The sequence below is a fragment of the Setaria italica genome, chromosome V, assembly GCF_000263155.2.
Source record: "Setaria italica strain Yugu1 chromosome V, Setaria_italica_v2.0, whole genome shotgun sequence".
Taxonomy (NCBI): domain Eukaryota; kingdom Viridiplantae; phylum Streptophyta; class Magnoliopsida; order Poales; family Poaceae; genus Setaria; species Setaria italica.
The window spans coordinates 43,653,796-43,668,225 of NC_028454.1; the positions used below are offsets into that span (position 1 = coordinate 43,653,796).

The 14,430-nt window shown below is 45.4% G+C and overlaps 2 protein-coding genes across 2 annotated transcripts; both read left to right on the plus strand.

Moving 5' to 3' along the window:
• Positions 1 to 2,507: 2,507 nt before the first annotated feature.
• On the plus strand, positions 2,508 to 5,877 carry LOC101763287 (protein IQ-DOMAIN 14). Its single transcript, XM_004970834.3, has 5 exons — positions 2,508 to 2,749; positions 3,331 to 3,459; positions 3,669 to 4,250; positions 4,361 to 4,705; positions 4,946 to 5,877. Exons 2-5 carry the CDS (start codon positions 3,385 to 3,387, stop codon positions 5,615 to 5,617), a joined length of 1,674 nt encoding a protein of 557 aa, XP_004970891.1. The 5' UTR covers positions 2,508 to 2,749; positions 3,331 to 3,384; the 3' UTR covers positions 5,618 to 5,877.
• Positions 5,878 to 9,734: 3,857 nt separating this feature from the next.
• LOC101769514 (chromatin assembly factor 1 subunit FSM) lies at positions 9,735 to 14,425 on the plus strand (the record flags this gene model as incomplete). The annotated part of the gene is made up of 11 exons (XM_012846062.2): positions 9,735 to 9,941; positions 10,093 to 10,819; positions 10,914 to 11,013; positions 11,309 to 11,453; positions 11,548 to 11,674; positions 12,114 to 12,619; positions 12,699 to 13,049; positions 13,138 to 13,219; positions 13,289 to 13,420; positions 13,839 to 14,249; positions 14,336 to 14,425. Coding segments are annotated over exons 2-11 (2,580 nt in total), but the record flags the coding sequence as incomplete, so codon positions are not given.
• Positions 14,426 to 14,430: the final 5 nt, after the last annotated feature.

The window sequence follows — 14,430 nt, forward strand, 5'->3', positions numbered from 1 at the left end:
CAGAAACCGCAGCCCAAATAAGAACACACGAAGGAGGCACCTGAATGGATGGATGGATGGATGGATGGATGGATGGAGAGGCAGAGTTCAGTTCCACCAGTTTCAGAGAGGAAAGCTTTGCCCAGCTGCCTGCATGGAGCCATGGATTCAGATTGCACGAGCGAGAAGCCGAGGGCAGGGTAGCTTGCTTGCGTTTCGGCCATTGATCTGTCGCCCGCAGCTGAAGCAGTGGAAGGCTGAAAGGCCAGCGCCCATTCATCGCGTCCTCCGATCACTTCTTCATGTGCATGGCTGCGTGCTGTGCACATGCCACATGGGGAGCCTGAGCTCGCATCCCTGCCAAGCCTGCGTGCTACGTTCATCTGCTCACCTTTGATTGTCCCAGCCTGGAGCGCACAACACCCACAGTTTCTACAACAGTACCTGCACCTACTGTTGGAATCGCTGTAATTCGGGAATTCTGAAGTCTGAACCCTACTCACCGACAGGTCTTAGAATAAGTTTTTTTTTTTTAAACGAGTCTTGGAATAAGGTTTGGAGTCTGGAGATGCAGGTTCAGTCCATGGAACACCTGAAACAGCACGCAATCCTTTTAGACCTCAACGTTAGGTGAGATAAAAACTTACCAGACGATGTAGCTTGAATCGCATGAACCCTACCTAAAGGGACAAAAAACTTAAAATAGCCGGTTCAGCTTTCCAGTGCTTCAGATATAATTAAAAACCACATCTCGAATTAAATTGAACAAGTGGTAGCTCTTTCAAATAATCAATTTTCAGAAGCAAGCATAAAAGGTGCCCAACTTACTCCAAAACAAAACGAGGGGGCGATGGATGTATGGCCTAGAAGCAACGTCGGAGGTGACAGCTCCAACTCCAACAGGAGCCAAATAGTCGCCGAGATGAGGACAGAAATGACAATGAGTAGGGCCATGGCCGTGTGGCCTACATGTGTTGTTAGGAGCAACTCCCAGCACTAAGCCGCGCCCTGATTTCGACCAGGGACCCAACTAGCTCGCTAGGCATCCATCTTATGAGATGTGTGTTTAAGTTGCGCTTGATCTCTGGAGTACCTTGCAAGCAAGAACTCCATTGTTGTCAGCCTCCTCGGCGCTTAAGCCACTCAATCCCATTCATTCCCCCTTCTTTTACAACACGTTCCACTCATATATTAGCATATTGCATATGGAGAGATCATGGCAACCATCGATGGATAGAGTAGATTAGAGATGTTGCTTCTGCAGTTTGGTTAGTTTTACTGCAGTTACTGAATACTGATGCAGTTAAGAAACAGTGTTGTCATATTGTTATACCATTCGGGGCATTGTTTACTGCTATAATCTCTTTCTTCGAAAACACTTGATGAGCTGGGACTTTTACCTCTATTTTCGTTTGTAGCGTGTTTTTTAAAAAAAACATCTAACAGATTTATACGGTTACGAAATTACTTTGCAAGACAAAACAACATATGAGTTTTGTGTTCTGAAACTTGGAAATCGCTGGCAATCACATTTTCAAAAGTCTAACAGAAAAGTTAAAAATGTCAGTGTTTTATAACTGGATGGAGTATTGTACTATTGTTCAATGCATGGATAGAAGCTGCACGGGCAAGGATGTTGGCGCACAGAAGATGCTCGGTGGTTGTTGATCGTAACTTCATTGACAAAATGCTGTTTGTCAGGATGACAGTTGTAAGTGAATCATCATGCCGGTTCAGAGGATTCATCCTCAAGCAAGTGCGTGAGCAATGACATAGACATCAAGTTACCAGCTGATGACTGGCTGCTATATAGGATACTGTAGCGTAGGGTAGTTACAGATAAGCTCCCGATTTAACCAACAACCAGCACGATCATGACAGCATCATTGCCCATGTTAAAACATTGCAAAAATGAATCACTACCATAATTATTATCTGTCGAAAAGCATGTTATTTCTTCTAAATTCTGCAGTTGAGTGCGATGCACTGTAACAGCTGAACAGGGACTGTTAGAGAGAGGCAAGCACTGAAGCACATCTGTCAGACTAGCCATGAATTTAATCTGAATTTCGAAGTCCAGACTGATATTCGTGAACCAAGCAAAGCATCACCAAAATAAATTCATGTACGTATTCAGAATCTACTCGTAGTTCAGTAGACCAATGACAGTGAAACATACCTGCTACTATAACCTATTATAACTTCTTGTAGACTCCCAGAATATATTGGATATTCTTTCAACCAATCAGGTTGCAGCCTTCCAGGTCTGTGTACAACTGCACAAGCCATGTTGTACAACTACAAGTATACATCACACATGGCAGAGGGTCCCAAAAGGACATGTTTGAAGTACCACAAAGGCAAGGCAAGGAAGAAACAGAACAGTGCCCCTCAAGTCCTCCCTGCAGTTGCAGAAAAAAATGCTGCCTTTTGAGTCTTGGCAATCAAGCAAGGTTGGTCGGGTGTCATCGAGTGGGAAAGTAGGCGCTCCCATCCACCACAAATCCGCAAAGAGATCTATAAGACGGGCCTCTCGCGGCCTGCAGAGAGTTCGGAGGAAAAAGGCGATGGCGAGGTGCGGTCCGCCGATGCCTGCATGAGCTGAAACAGCCGAAGGCTAGAGCGAGAATGGGTGCAGGAATGTCGTGAGCTTGTGAAGATTTCAGGTAGCATTAGGGAATTATATTGCTGGGAGGGGTGCGCTGCAACTCCGTTGCAGACTGGCAGTGTGAGTTCGATCGTGGAGAGGCTCTGCAATTGTAAACTCAAGGTATGCACCTGTGCCTCACACCCTTCTCCCATTTTTCAGTTTCGATCATGAGATGGTCCCTGCCGTGTTGCACTGTCTATATGCAAATCATGCTGCGTTTTCTGCACATTGCACGATTATTCTAAGCATCAAGTTCAAGCGTGAGATTAAACCATGGAACTTGTCTGCCAAAGCAAAGCGGATAATGCTGTTAGCAGTTGAAGTTCTCCTGGAAATCTTGAAAGGCATAAAAGTACTTTGTCAAATCTCATTCATAAGGATTACCACATATTTGAAGTTCAGCCTGCAATGGTATTTTCCGTTCACAAGCTCGTTATTAGACCGACTATAGATTCACAGTATGTTCCTGTAGTGCTACTGCTTTAATTAAGTTGCTGTGTTTCAAGTCATTTCTAGAACTCAGTTAAAGGTTCACAAGAGAGTGAGCCACGCATGTAAAATTCTACAGCGCTTTGCTTTCTACATCTTCAGACAAAAACCTTTTTGATTTGACACAAAACAGGGGGGAAAAGAAGAGAAATATTTCATCATAATTCAGAACCAAACATCTTCCTCTTGCCCTTGTTAATGAAATTACACAGGCATCTTGAAGGGAGAAATGTTAAAGGGCTTTAACAAGGAGAAATGTTAACGAGATGGGCAAGAAAGGAAGCTGGTTTACCGCACTCAAGAAGGCCTTTACCCCCAGCCCCAAGGAGAAGCCAACAAACGTAAGTTGCTACCCAAAACTCATTATATGAATGCTTTTAGAGATTGCTTAGGTTATACTTCAAAGCAAATTTGTCACGATGCATCCCTATTCCCTAGCTAACTGTTTGGCTGTCTGCGTAAATTTCAACTAACAAAAATTAAAGGAACAGAAAAGAGTACTACGGTGGGTAGTGAACAGTGATGTGCTGACACGGCCAATGGCGTGCAGGTGCATCAGCTGGTAGCGCAGTACCCGCCGGCGCACGGGCACGCGAGGGAGAAGAAGCGATGGGGCAGCTTCGGGCGGCCGCGGCCGCACGCGGAGCCGGCGTCGCCGGCAGCGGGCGCGCTGATCAACATCCCGCTGTACCGCGAGCCGAGCAGCATCGAAAAGATCCTCGGCGACGCGGAGATGGACCAGCAGCGCCAGTACTATGCCGCCACCAGGGCGCAGTACCAGATCACGCCGGCCAGGCCCACCACAACCGCCGTCGCCGCTAGCGCCGCCGCGCCGCTGCCACAGCCGGTGGCAGCAGCGCGTGAGCGGGAGCGCGAGCGCGGCAGAGAGGACAAGCCGGCCGCCGTGGTGCTCCCGCTGCCCCCGCCGTCCCCGCCGCCGCTGATCAGGCGATTCGACCATGACCGGGAGCAGCAGCAGAAGCTCCAGCAGCTGCAGCAGCAGAGCCGTGCCGAGACGGAGTGGCGCCAGCCGCAGCCGCGGCGGCACCGCGCGGCGAGGCAGCGCGCCGCGCCGCCGGACCGCGCGCGCGCCGCGGCCGTGGCGATCCAGGCCGCGTTCCGGGGCTACATGGCAAGTCCATTTTCTTTCACCGCCTAGCTTCGCTGCTCGAACGCGTTCGCTCGCCGCCGTCGTGTCTAATTTGCGTTATTGTTGTTCGGTGATGGCGGCGGTGGGTGCAGGCGCGGCGGAACTACCGGTCGCTGCGCGGGCTAATCCGGCTGCAGGGCGTGATGCGGGGCGCCAGCGTGCGGCGGCAGACGGCGCAGGCGATGCGGTGCATGCAGACGCTGGTGCGCGTGCAGGCGCAGGTGCGCGCCAGCCGCGTCGACGCCATGGAGCGGCGCAACCGGCAGCACCACGGCGCCATGCTCCGGGACGGCGGCAGGTGGCGTGCCGGCTCGCAGGACGGCGGCATCTGGGACGACAGCCGGCTGACGCGGGAGGAGGCGGACGCGCGGACGAAGCGGAAGGTGGAGGCCGTGATCAAGCGCGAGAGGGCCCTCGCCTACGCCTACTCGCATCAGGTACCTTCGACCCAAACACGTAGTCCACTCTCATTCTCATCTCAGCCATGGATCGAAAAGCCGCGAGCTTGATTGGCCACCTAAAAGCAGAAAAAAAATGGTGCGCCGTCGCTGTTGGGCAGGTGTTGGGGTTGAGATTGTCGCTCCTCCACTTTGTCATCTCATCTCGCACGAACTGACGGAGACTGACGCGCTGTTTGTTTGTTGTTGCCCTGTCGTGTCGGGTGTCGGCGGCGGCAGCTGCTGAAGGCGACTCCGATGGCGGCCCACGCGATCCTGGCGGACCTGCAGTCGGGCCGGAGCCCCTGGTGGTGGACGCCCATCGAGCGCCGCCACGAACCGGAGGGGGCCTACTACCGCCCCGTGGATCCCGTCAGCAAGCCCCGGCCGGCTCTCTCCATCGCCCACCGCGAGATGACGACGCCGACGATGCCGATGACGGCGGCGACGACGCCGGCGCGGTCGGTGGTCTCGGCCTACTCCAAGCCGAGGTCCGCGAGGCCCTCCAAGGGGGCGGGAGCGGCCCCGCCGCCGTTGAGCCACGCGGGGAGCATGAGCATCCGCGACGACGAGAGCCTGACGAGCTGCCCGGCGTTCGGCGTCGGCGGCGTGCCCAACTACATGACGCCGACGCTGTCGGCCTCCGCTAAGGCGCGGGCGCGGGCGCAGCTGCTGCTGCAGCAGCAGCAGCAGAAGGCGGCCCAGGAGAAGCCCAGGTTCTCGTTCGGGCTGGGCCAGAGCATCGGGAGCTGGGCCAAGAGCCCGTTCTGGAAGGCGCCGTCGTCGTCGCGGGTGGGCACGCCGGCGGCGTCGGTGGCCGGCGGCGGGCGGCACCGGCGGTCGATCAGCGGGCTCAGCGTGGACTCCACCGTGTCCATGCCGGCCGGGCTCGGCAGGAGACCCATCAAGTAGATACGTGTCGTGTCGACTCGCGCCGTGGGTTGCATCCTTCTTCCTCTCCATCTTTGAACTTGGGATTTGTACGTGATTGGTGGTGTGATTTGGTGTGGGTTTCAAATGCGTTTGGCGATTTCGCTGTGCTTTGCTACGACCTCTGGTTGCTGGCTCCTTTGTCTCGAGCCCTTTCGGTTTTTGAGGGGACAGTGAGCTGTGGTGTGTAAACTCGGCGACTCCATCGAACAAGCGTTCCATGCGTCAAGTACATTCATATACACTAGTCCATCAACCCGTGCGGGAGCACGGGCTAATGTTTTTTTAGAAACTATTGTATTTAAAAATTATTTAGAAATTAAACCCCTAGCTAATAATCAAAATTGATTACCTACTGCTCTCTTATTTTTTGAATACGTCAACATAATACTTATATAGATATGCACCTATCTTTTTTCAGTTGTGATTGATTTTTAATTAATAATTACTCTATGCACTTTTTCATCCATATTCATACTTTTTCCATTTTGCATCGCACCTTCAATCCTCCATACTAATTGTTTAGCATACAAATCAATATTTTTCATCGATTCCTCACGTACATGTATAAATGGTCTAAATGGTGATACTCATCACGTGTGTATACTTTAACTTAGTATTTTTATATTAACAATGACATAAATAGGTAATTTAGAATCATATATTAGTTTATTTTTTGATATTTTTGTATGATGCACATGAAGATAATTAGATTAAGATTTAGGTGTTTAATTTAGGTTATTTTTAATAACAACATACATGGGTAATATAGATAAAATTTTAGAATGACATTTTAAGTTATGCTTTTATAATAATATGTATTAGTAAATTGGATGAAAATTATTGAGTTACTTAATATTATTTTTTATAATAGCTGAGCTTGATAATTTAGATATAGGTTTAAAGCTCATTTTTGAATATTTTCACAATGATAGTGGTGGGTAACTTTTTAGAAAATATAATAGATCAATGGCTATGATTATTAGAGTTTACCAGATTAGTGTTTCATATTTTTGATTTTTATGAGAATTTGTCTCTTTTTTCTAACTTGTCTCATGGGAACTAATGCAGAGTCTCCAATGGAAAAAAAAGGGACTACGTTGCTAAAAAAATATTACCATAAGCTACCTCTCGTTTGTTAAATATTCGAACACAATACTTATATAGATATATACTTATTATCTTCATCCAATTGTGATAGATTTTAGTTAGTAATTACTCTATAATATTTTCATCCACATTTATAATCTTTAACTTTTCACTTTGATCCCAGGTATACGCTTGAATTTGTTTAATGAACCCTAAGTTTGCGATACAATTTTAACATAGAAATCTATATTCTCATCACTTCCTCTATATCTTTATAAATGGCGACACACATTATGCGTATAGACCTTAATTATTATATTATATACGAATAGTGCAAGATATAGATAATTTAGAATCATATATTGCTGTATATTATTAATTAAGGTTATTTGATTCAAACGTAGGGTTATCATGTTATTTTTAATAATGGCATGTGTGGGTAATATAGATGCAAATTTAACGGGTTACTTTAAGTTTTTAAGTAATAGTGGTGGGCAATTTGGTTGCAAATTAGGGGGTTATTTTAAATATTGTTTATAATGGCATAAGTGGGTGATTTTGATGAAGATTAGGGGGTTACTTTAGTTTATTTTATATAATGGCAGAGGTGGGTAATTTATATATAGATTTAGGAGGTTACTTTAGGCTATTTTCATAATGGTATAGGTGGGTAATTTTTTAGAAAAATAATAGATCCAATGGCTATGATGATTTGAATCTATGGATTGATGGTCGGATATTTTATTTTTTTTGAGAATTTCTAGGATTTCTCTCTTTTTCTAAAGTTTCCACCTAGGAATCCTAGGTGGCTTCACCTGGAGGCTTCAAAAGGAGCCTTCAATTAGTAATAGTAAGATGGTTTTTGTCAATCGCCACATGATGCATCATCGCTCGTCCATTTAGGTCGCAGAAATGCTGGTGACATCTGTGTGAGGAAGAGAGAGATTCGTGTTGCTGGGACTTGGGAACAGGGGTGAAGTTGGCTTAGGGGTGCTAGACCTGAGCATTTTAAGCCCGGCCTGGTCCATGGGCCCAGCCTAAGCCCGATGGTTTTGGCCTCCCATGTCATCTACCGGCCCCGGACGTGGTCGGAGAAAATGAAGCCCGAAAAAATCGGGCCGACTCGAGCCCGCCCAAACAATTAATTTCATTTATTTTCCAACTAAAAAAGAACGTGCGTCCTGGGCTCAACCCGAAACCTCAGGGCGACAACGCCCGTGGGCAGTTCGTGGGCACAAATTTTCAACCCGAAATGAACCATGCTTTTTGCCGGCCCAGCCCAGCCCGCAAAATGCTCAGGTTTAGGGATGCGGATGTTCAACTCCGTACACCCACGAAGGCAAGCACGCATTCCTCCGTTTGCTCTAGCTTTATGTTAAGCTTTTTTTAGGAAAGTCAAAAAATACTTTGAAACTTAACTAATTTTTTATGGAACCAATATACTTTTAAAAAATATGTGAAACATAACTAATATTCATCACTTGGGATGCAATAGTTTTAAATTATTTCCCATCACAATTTACATAGAAAATTATGAATTTCTTCTAAAATATCTCAAATTTCCCATTCTGCACAATTCTATATGTAATATATGATGGAACATATTTTTTTTACAATTTACTACATCCCATGTGGTGAATGTTAGTTAATTTCCAATAATTTAAAAAGCATTTGGTGCCATAAAAATTTAGATAAGTACCGTAATTTGGTCAAAATTTAAAATTTAAAAATGTATGGACACATAAGTGTTTAAAAATCAAAATTGGGTTCATCTCCATTTGTCCTGTAACTAGAAAATATTTCATGAATTATGGAGGTCATTTTGCCTGAGTTAACTGACGAGAGGACTAAGTGTCATATAAAGAAAAGAAATTTTAGAAAAAAAAAGTATTTTTCCGGTGCCGATATTTTTCTCGTTCTTTGGCTAGACCCATAGAGGCTCGTTCTTGGAGGTTGGTTGTGTTTCTATGATCCATTCTTGTAACATAAAGGGAAAAGAGGGTGATTTAAGATGGATGGGATAGAAATGTTTGAGGGAGGAAAGAGGGACAAGACATGCATTTATCAAATTCAATAAAATTTTAACTTGCTTTCGAAATCGGTGATTGAAAAGAAAGTGAAGACTTTGAGAAAGAGCGGGTAAATGGAGAATTTACAAAACGAAAAGTGGATGAATGTTTCGTGTATGTTCCAAGCAGGGAAATTGACATGTGCGAGCGATTGCTCTAGCGCTCGCGCATTAAAAGATTTTCCGATCGTTGAGGTCTATTAAATTCCAAATTATTGAAGAAAGTCATAAATAGTAACTCATGATTATCTCAACACGCTTGTCGTGTTAATTGAACGGCCGTGCGGTTTGCGGGTGTTCTATTAGTGCTCGATGATCGTAATGCGCTAACGCTCCATCGACTCAATTAATAGATACTCTATATTATTCGCTACTGAAAATACCCAACTCAATTAACTACTATCTCCGTATCGTTTTATTTAACATTGGTTAGTTATGAGCATATAATTTCCACGAGGGAACTAACCAAACGAGACTACATGAGGCATGATCGTCTCCTATTTGAAATTCACCGAAAAAAGAGAGAAATGACTATATCACTCTATATGAAGGGAAAAAAAAGAGAAAATATAGCATGAACTGGACCGTGTAAACATTAGGTCTGTTCGCTTCAGCTTATAAGCCGGTTGAAAAGCTGAAACGGTTGATTTGTTGTGAGAGGAAAATACTGTTTGGTGGCTGATAAGCCGGCTGAAGACAGGCCGAATTATGGTTCAGGCGTGGCAGGGTGAATAAAAAAAAGGTGGGCGTGTATGGGCTCATTTTAACGGAACAAACAAACACGTGTCCCCACCCACCGCCCGCGCGGCGACGGCGGCGGGGCCGTCCCGCGGGAAGCCAAATCCACGAAACGAAATTCTCGAAACCGCCGGCCGCGGGAAACATTTCACGCGCCGCGCCCCTTGCTCTTCCTTCCCTCCCACGCGCGCGCGCGCGCCTCTCTTTTACAAATACTCTCTTCCCGGTTCGGCGCCTCTCCTCTCCGCCAATTCCCTCCAGTTCCCTCCTCGCACCCGTTCACCTCCCCAATCCAGATCCACCGCCGGCGCCGCCCACCGCCCGAGGCCAACGCGGCGGCCGCCGCCCCCGCCTTTCTCCGGCACCACGATTCGCGCCCTCCTCCAGCGCCTGGACTCCGCGGATCTGCAGGTACTGGTCTCAGTTCGTGCTGAAATGTGTTCTCTTGCCATTTCCTTGTTTTCCCCCCTTCGAAAGCCATCTATCCCGGTTTCTAGTTTGTGCAAATTCTAGTACTATTGTATTTGTAACGCCGTGCCTCCGTTTTTCTGCTTTGACCCAGGTGGAGTAGACCAGAACAAATATCGGATAGAGTAATGCGCTGTTTGTTCCTGGAGTAGCAGCATCAAGATCCAAACCCTCCCCCTCCCGTGATGGAGAGCGGCGGCATGGTTCTCGATGTTGCTCGCCCCGAAGAAGCCCCTGACCGCAATGAGGCGGGGCCACATGACGATTTGGGGCAATCGCAGATGCAAGTCGACGGCCCCGTTGTTCTCAACCGATCCGCCGAGCTCGAGTCGTCTGACTCGATGGCCATCGATGGCGCCCCGGCTCAAGCGCCGTCAAGCCAGCCGGTGGCGGCGACGCAGCAGTCTCCTGCTACGCTGACGGACGCCATCGTGGAGGTGCAGAAGCAGCTGAAGCGGAAGAGGGCCTCCAGCGGTCCGGCAATTGCTACCGCGGACAAGGACGCTCTTGTTGCCGGATGCCGGCAGGAGCTCGAGGGGCTCTTCCAGTATTACAAGGAGGTTTCTGACCGCAAGATGCGGTTTGATGGTGGGAACCTGTCTGGCAACGCGTTGGTTGGCTGCTTGCTTGAGGAGAGCAGTCTTGGGCTGACCAAGTTGGTGGACGAGATATATGAGAAGATGAAGGGATTGGATGGTGTGTCGACGGCATCAGTCCGTAGCTCTGTGCTGCTCGTTGGGCAGAGGATGATGTATGGGAATTCTTCCCCGGATGCTGATGTGTTGGAAGATGAATCGGAGTCAGCTCTTTGGTGCTGGGAGGTAAGTTGGGTGTTTCTTTCCAAATTGGTGTTCTTTTAATTAGATTTGCTTGTCTTTTTCATTAAAAATCTGAATCTTTTTAATGCATATGCAGATAAGAGATCTGAAGCTGATGCCTGTGAAAGCACGCAGCATTCTGAGTACACGGAGATCTGTCAGAAAGAAAATCCATGAGAGGATCACTGCCATCTATTGTAAGGAAAACCTTGTCCTCACAAGTCACACCAAGCCATTTTTTCTGGTCCCTACCAGTAGTACTGTATTTGTACATTCCATTTTGCTGCTGAAAATGTGTAACAAGAGTCTGTCCAATGCTTTCAATATATGATATGTTTCTCAATGCCATTTTTACTGCTGTTTACTTTCAATTAACCTGATGCTAAATGAACTTATATTTGTGCACTTAGTAACAGAACCTGTAAATGTTTGATTTCCCTATTCCCTATATTTCTTTCCTGCTCACTCACTAACTGAATGCATCATTGGCAGCAACTTTGTCAGTCCTGGAAAACCCAGGAGTTGAAACCCAGGTAAATGATCTCAGAAAAGCATCATTAAAGTTGAATAAATCATTGAACCTGGAAGGGATCAGATCAATGGTGGAACGGGCGATTCAGAAGAACAACACAGAAAGGTGTGTAGCCTCTTGCATTTCAATGGATTCACACGCACAATTTCTTTGTACCTTGAGGTTCTAAAAGTTATAATGTGTACTTTTGTCACTAAAGAGGTGTGAGAGATGCTGGGTCAACAGTCAAGGGGTTGATGCAAGACACGGAGAAAAATGACCAAAATGCTAGCAGGCATGATGATGCGAGTGTCTCTGAGCCGCAGAATGGAAACTTGCCTGCTAATGTAAGCACTTGATTGCACTGTGCTCGAGACATTTTAATGGCATTTTGACAACTGTATTGGATTTCTCTTCTTCCAAGTTTCAATGTTAGGTTTGTTCAATTTGAAGTAAATTTTTGATACATGAGCTGTTGCTATTGTGCATCAGTAGTATTTCAGTTTATTCTCTAGCTAGGCACCTTAATCCAGAAGTACTACGGTTCAGATATTCAGATATGATAAATGATGAAAAAGCTAGTGTTTATTATAGGCCTGCTATTCTGGGATGGCAGTTTACATGTTTGAACTAGGAAATATCTTTATTCAGTGCATACAATGTTTGCAGGCTTGCTTTTTTCCCTTTTTATTTCTGTGAGAGCATGATATAATATTACAATCAGTATATCATTGAAATTGCACAGTCTCGTTTTTACTAATGCAGTTATATTATATCGGCTTCTAGGAAAAGGATATTCAAAAAGTGCAAAAAGAAGTTGAGAAGGAAATGAAACGCCAGGAGAAAGAAGAAGCTCAGATGAGGAAACTGCAAAAGAAACAACAAGAAGAGGCTCTAAGAGAACAGAAAAGACGTGAAAAGGAAGAGGCTGAAGCTAAGAAACAACAAAAGAAGCAGGAAGAGGAAGCATTGAAAGAACAGAAGCGTCGTGAAAAGGAAGAAGCTGAAATGAAGAAACAGCAGAAAAAGCAGCAAGAGGAAGCTGAGAAAGAACAGAAACGCCGTGAGAAGGAAGCTGCACAACTCAAGAAGCAACAAGCTATTCAAAAGCAAGCTTCTATGATGGAGCGCTTTTTCAAAAGTAAGAAAGACAGTGGAAAACTTCAAAAATCTGGAGAGAATGACTCAGCTGATGATCCCATTGACAACAAAGGGGCAGTACCAGCAACCACATCAAAAATTGATTCTTCCTTGTCTCAACAAGAAAGCTGGGTTTTAGAGGATCTTCGGAGGTTAGTGACATTTCCTTAACTCTGTTTCTTTCACCTGCAAACTTAGCAAAAGAGGTGATTTAATGAACATTTTTCACAGGTTGCAGGTCATTGGTTGGAAGAAGCTATCTAGCTACAATAGGTCCTCCAGATGGGGTATCAGAAGCAAACCCAAGGTGGAGGCATTTAAAGAGCTCAAGCTTCAGAAATCTTCAGATGATATGGTTGATGAAATCCTTTCCACTCCAAATGAAGATAACTGCCACAACTCAAGTCAGGAGAATGAACATGATAAGCTTGAAAGTGAAATTGACATGCTACCAGCTAGTGAGATGCAATGTCATGACACTAGTAATGCTAAACCTCTGCAATCTAGATTGATTAGGAGGAAACTTCTGCAATTTGACAAAAGTAACAGGCCAGCGTATTATGGAACCTGGAGGAAGAAAAGGTTGGCTTGCAACTATACATGTCATCTATGTACATTATCATTGCTTTCCATTTTAGTGCAATATCATGATTTGTTCTATTATGTGCAGTGCTTTTGTTGGCCCAAGGTGTCCACTTAAGATGGATCCTGATCTTGACTATGAGGTTGATAGTGATGATGAATGGGAAGAGGTACTTGTTGATACTCATGTCTTTTTGTCCTTACTGGTAAGATATATTCATGTTTTGCTTCCTACATAGGAGGATCCTGGTGAGAGTCTTTCTGACTGTGAGAAGGATGGTGATGAAGTTATGGAAGAAGATTCCAAAATTACAGATGAAGAGGATGAAGATAGCTTTGTTGTGCCTGACGGCTATCTCTCTGACAATGAGGTATAGCATTAAACTAGTGATGTCTCTTGCTAATTTGAGTGCCACATTGGTCTTGGTTTGGTGCAGTTTTTAATGCTAGTTTTGGTCAACAAAGTGCGTACCAATTTCATTGACAAGACAAGAGAGCAAGCCAAATGTTGTTTAATCTGCTGCGCAATAGGTAGTCAAATTAGCAAATCTTCTCCAACTCTTTGTCGCCTACAGGTGCAGTAGAAATTAGAAAGATACAAGTTCTATGCATGAGTTGGCAATTTTGTTCAGTTCTCATCCCATGTGTTTTTTTGAGTTATAATGCACATTCAAATATGTGGTACCATATATCTGATGTCAATAGGTGTTTCACCTTCTAAGTGTGTTATAGTACCTCAATTACATGATCAATATTCTTTGTTTCAGCATTGGAATTTTGTTTCTGCAGGGGATACAGATTGAAAGTCTATTGGATGATAAGGATGAGGAAGCCATTAGCTCACCAACTGGTCAGTGCACAGAAGTTGAAGAATTCAGGTCCCTACTGCGCCAGCAAAAAGTCCTGAACACTTTGACTGAGCAGGCTCTTCGGAAGAGCCAACCTCTTGTTATATCCAACCTAAATCATGAAAAAGCTGAATTACTGACTGCTGAAGACATCAAGGGAACAGCAAAGGTTGAGCAACTATGTCTGCAAGTTCTTTCAATGCGCATCTGTCCGGGAGGTGTGATTGTTGATGTGCCTACAATTGACAACTCATCTGCAAGTGCTGAGGAAATTAACCAGTGCAATGTGAAAAATGGCTCTCCTGGGTCTGCATCTGCATCTGCTATACCAGAAACGGACCTGCCAGAAATTGTAAGTATTGAGTAAATGGTAGCAGTGAGTATTTGTTTGAAGCAAGCATACTGCTGTGATCTCATTTTGCTTCAATACCAATGCAGGTTCAGGTGATTCGATCATGTCGAGAGGGTATCTACAAGGTGGTTGAATTGCTGCAGCAGAAGTTTCCAAATGTTGCGAAGTCTCAACTGAATCG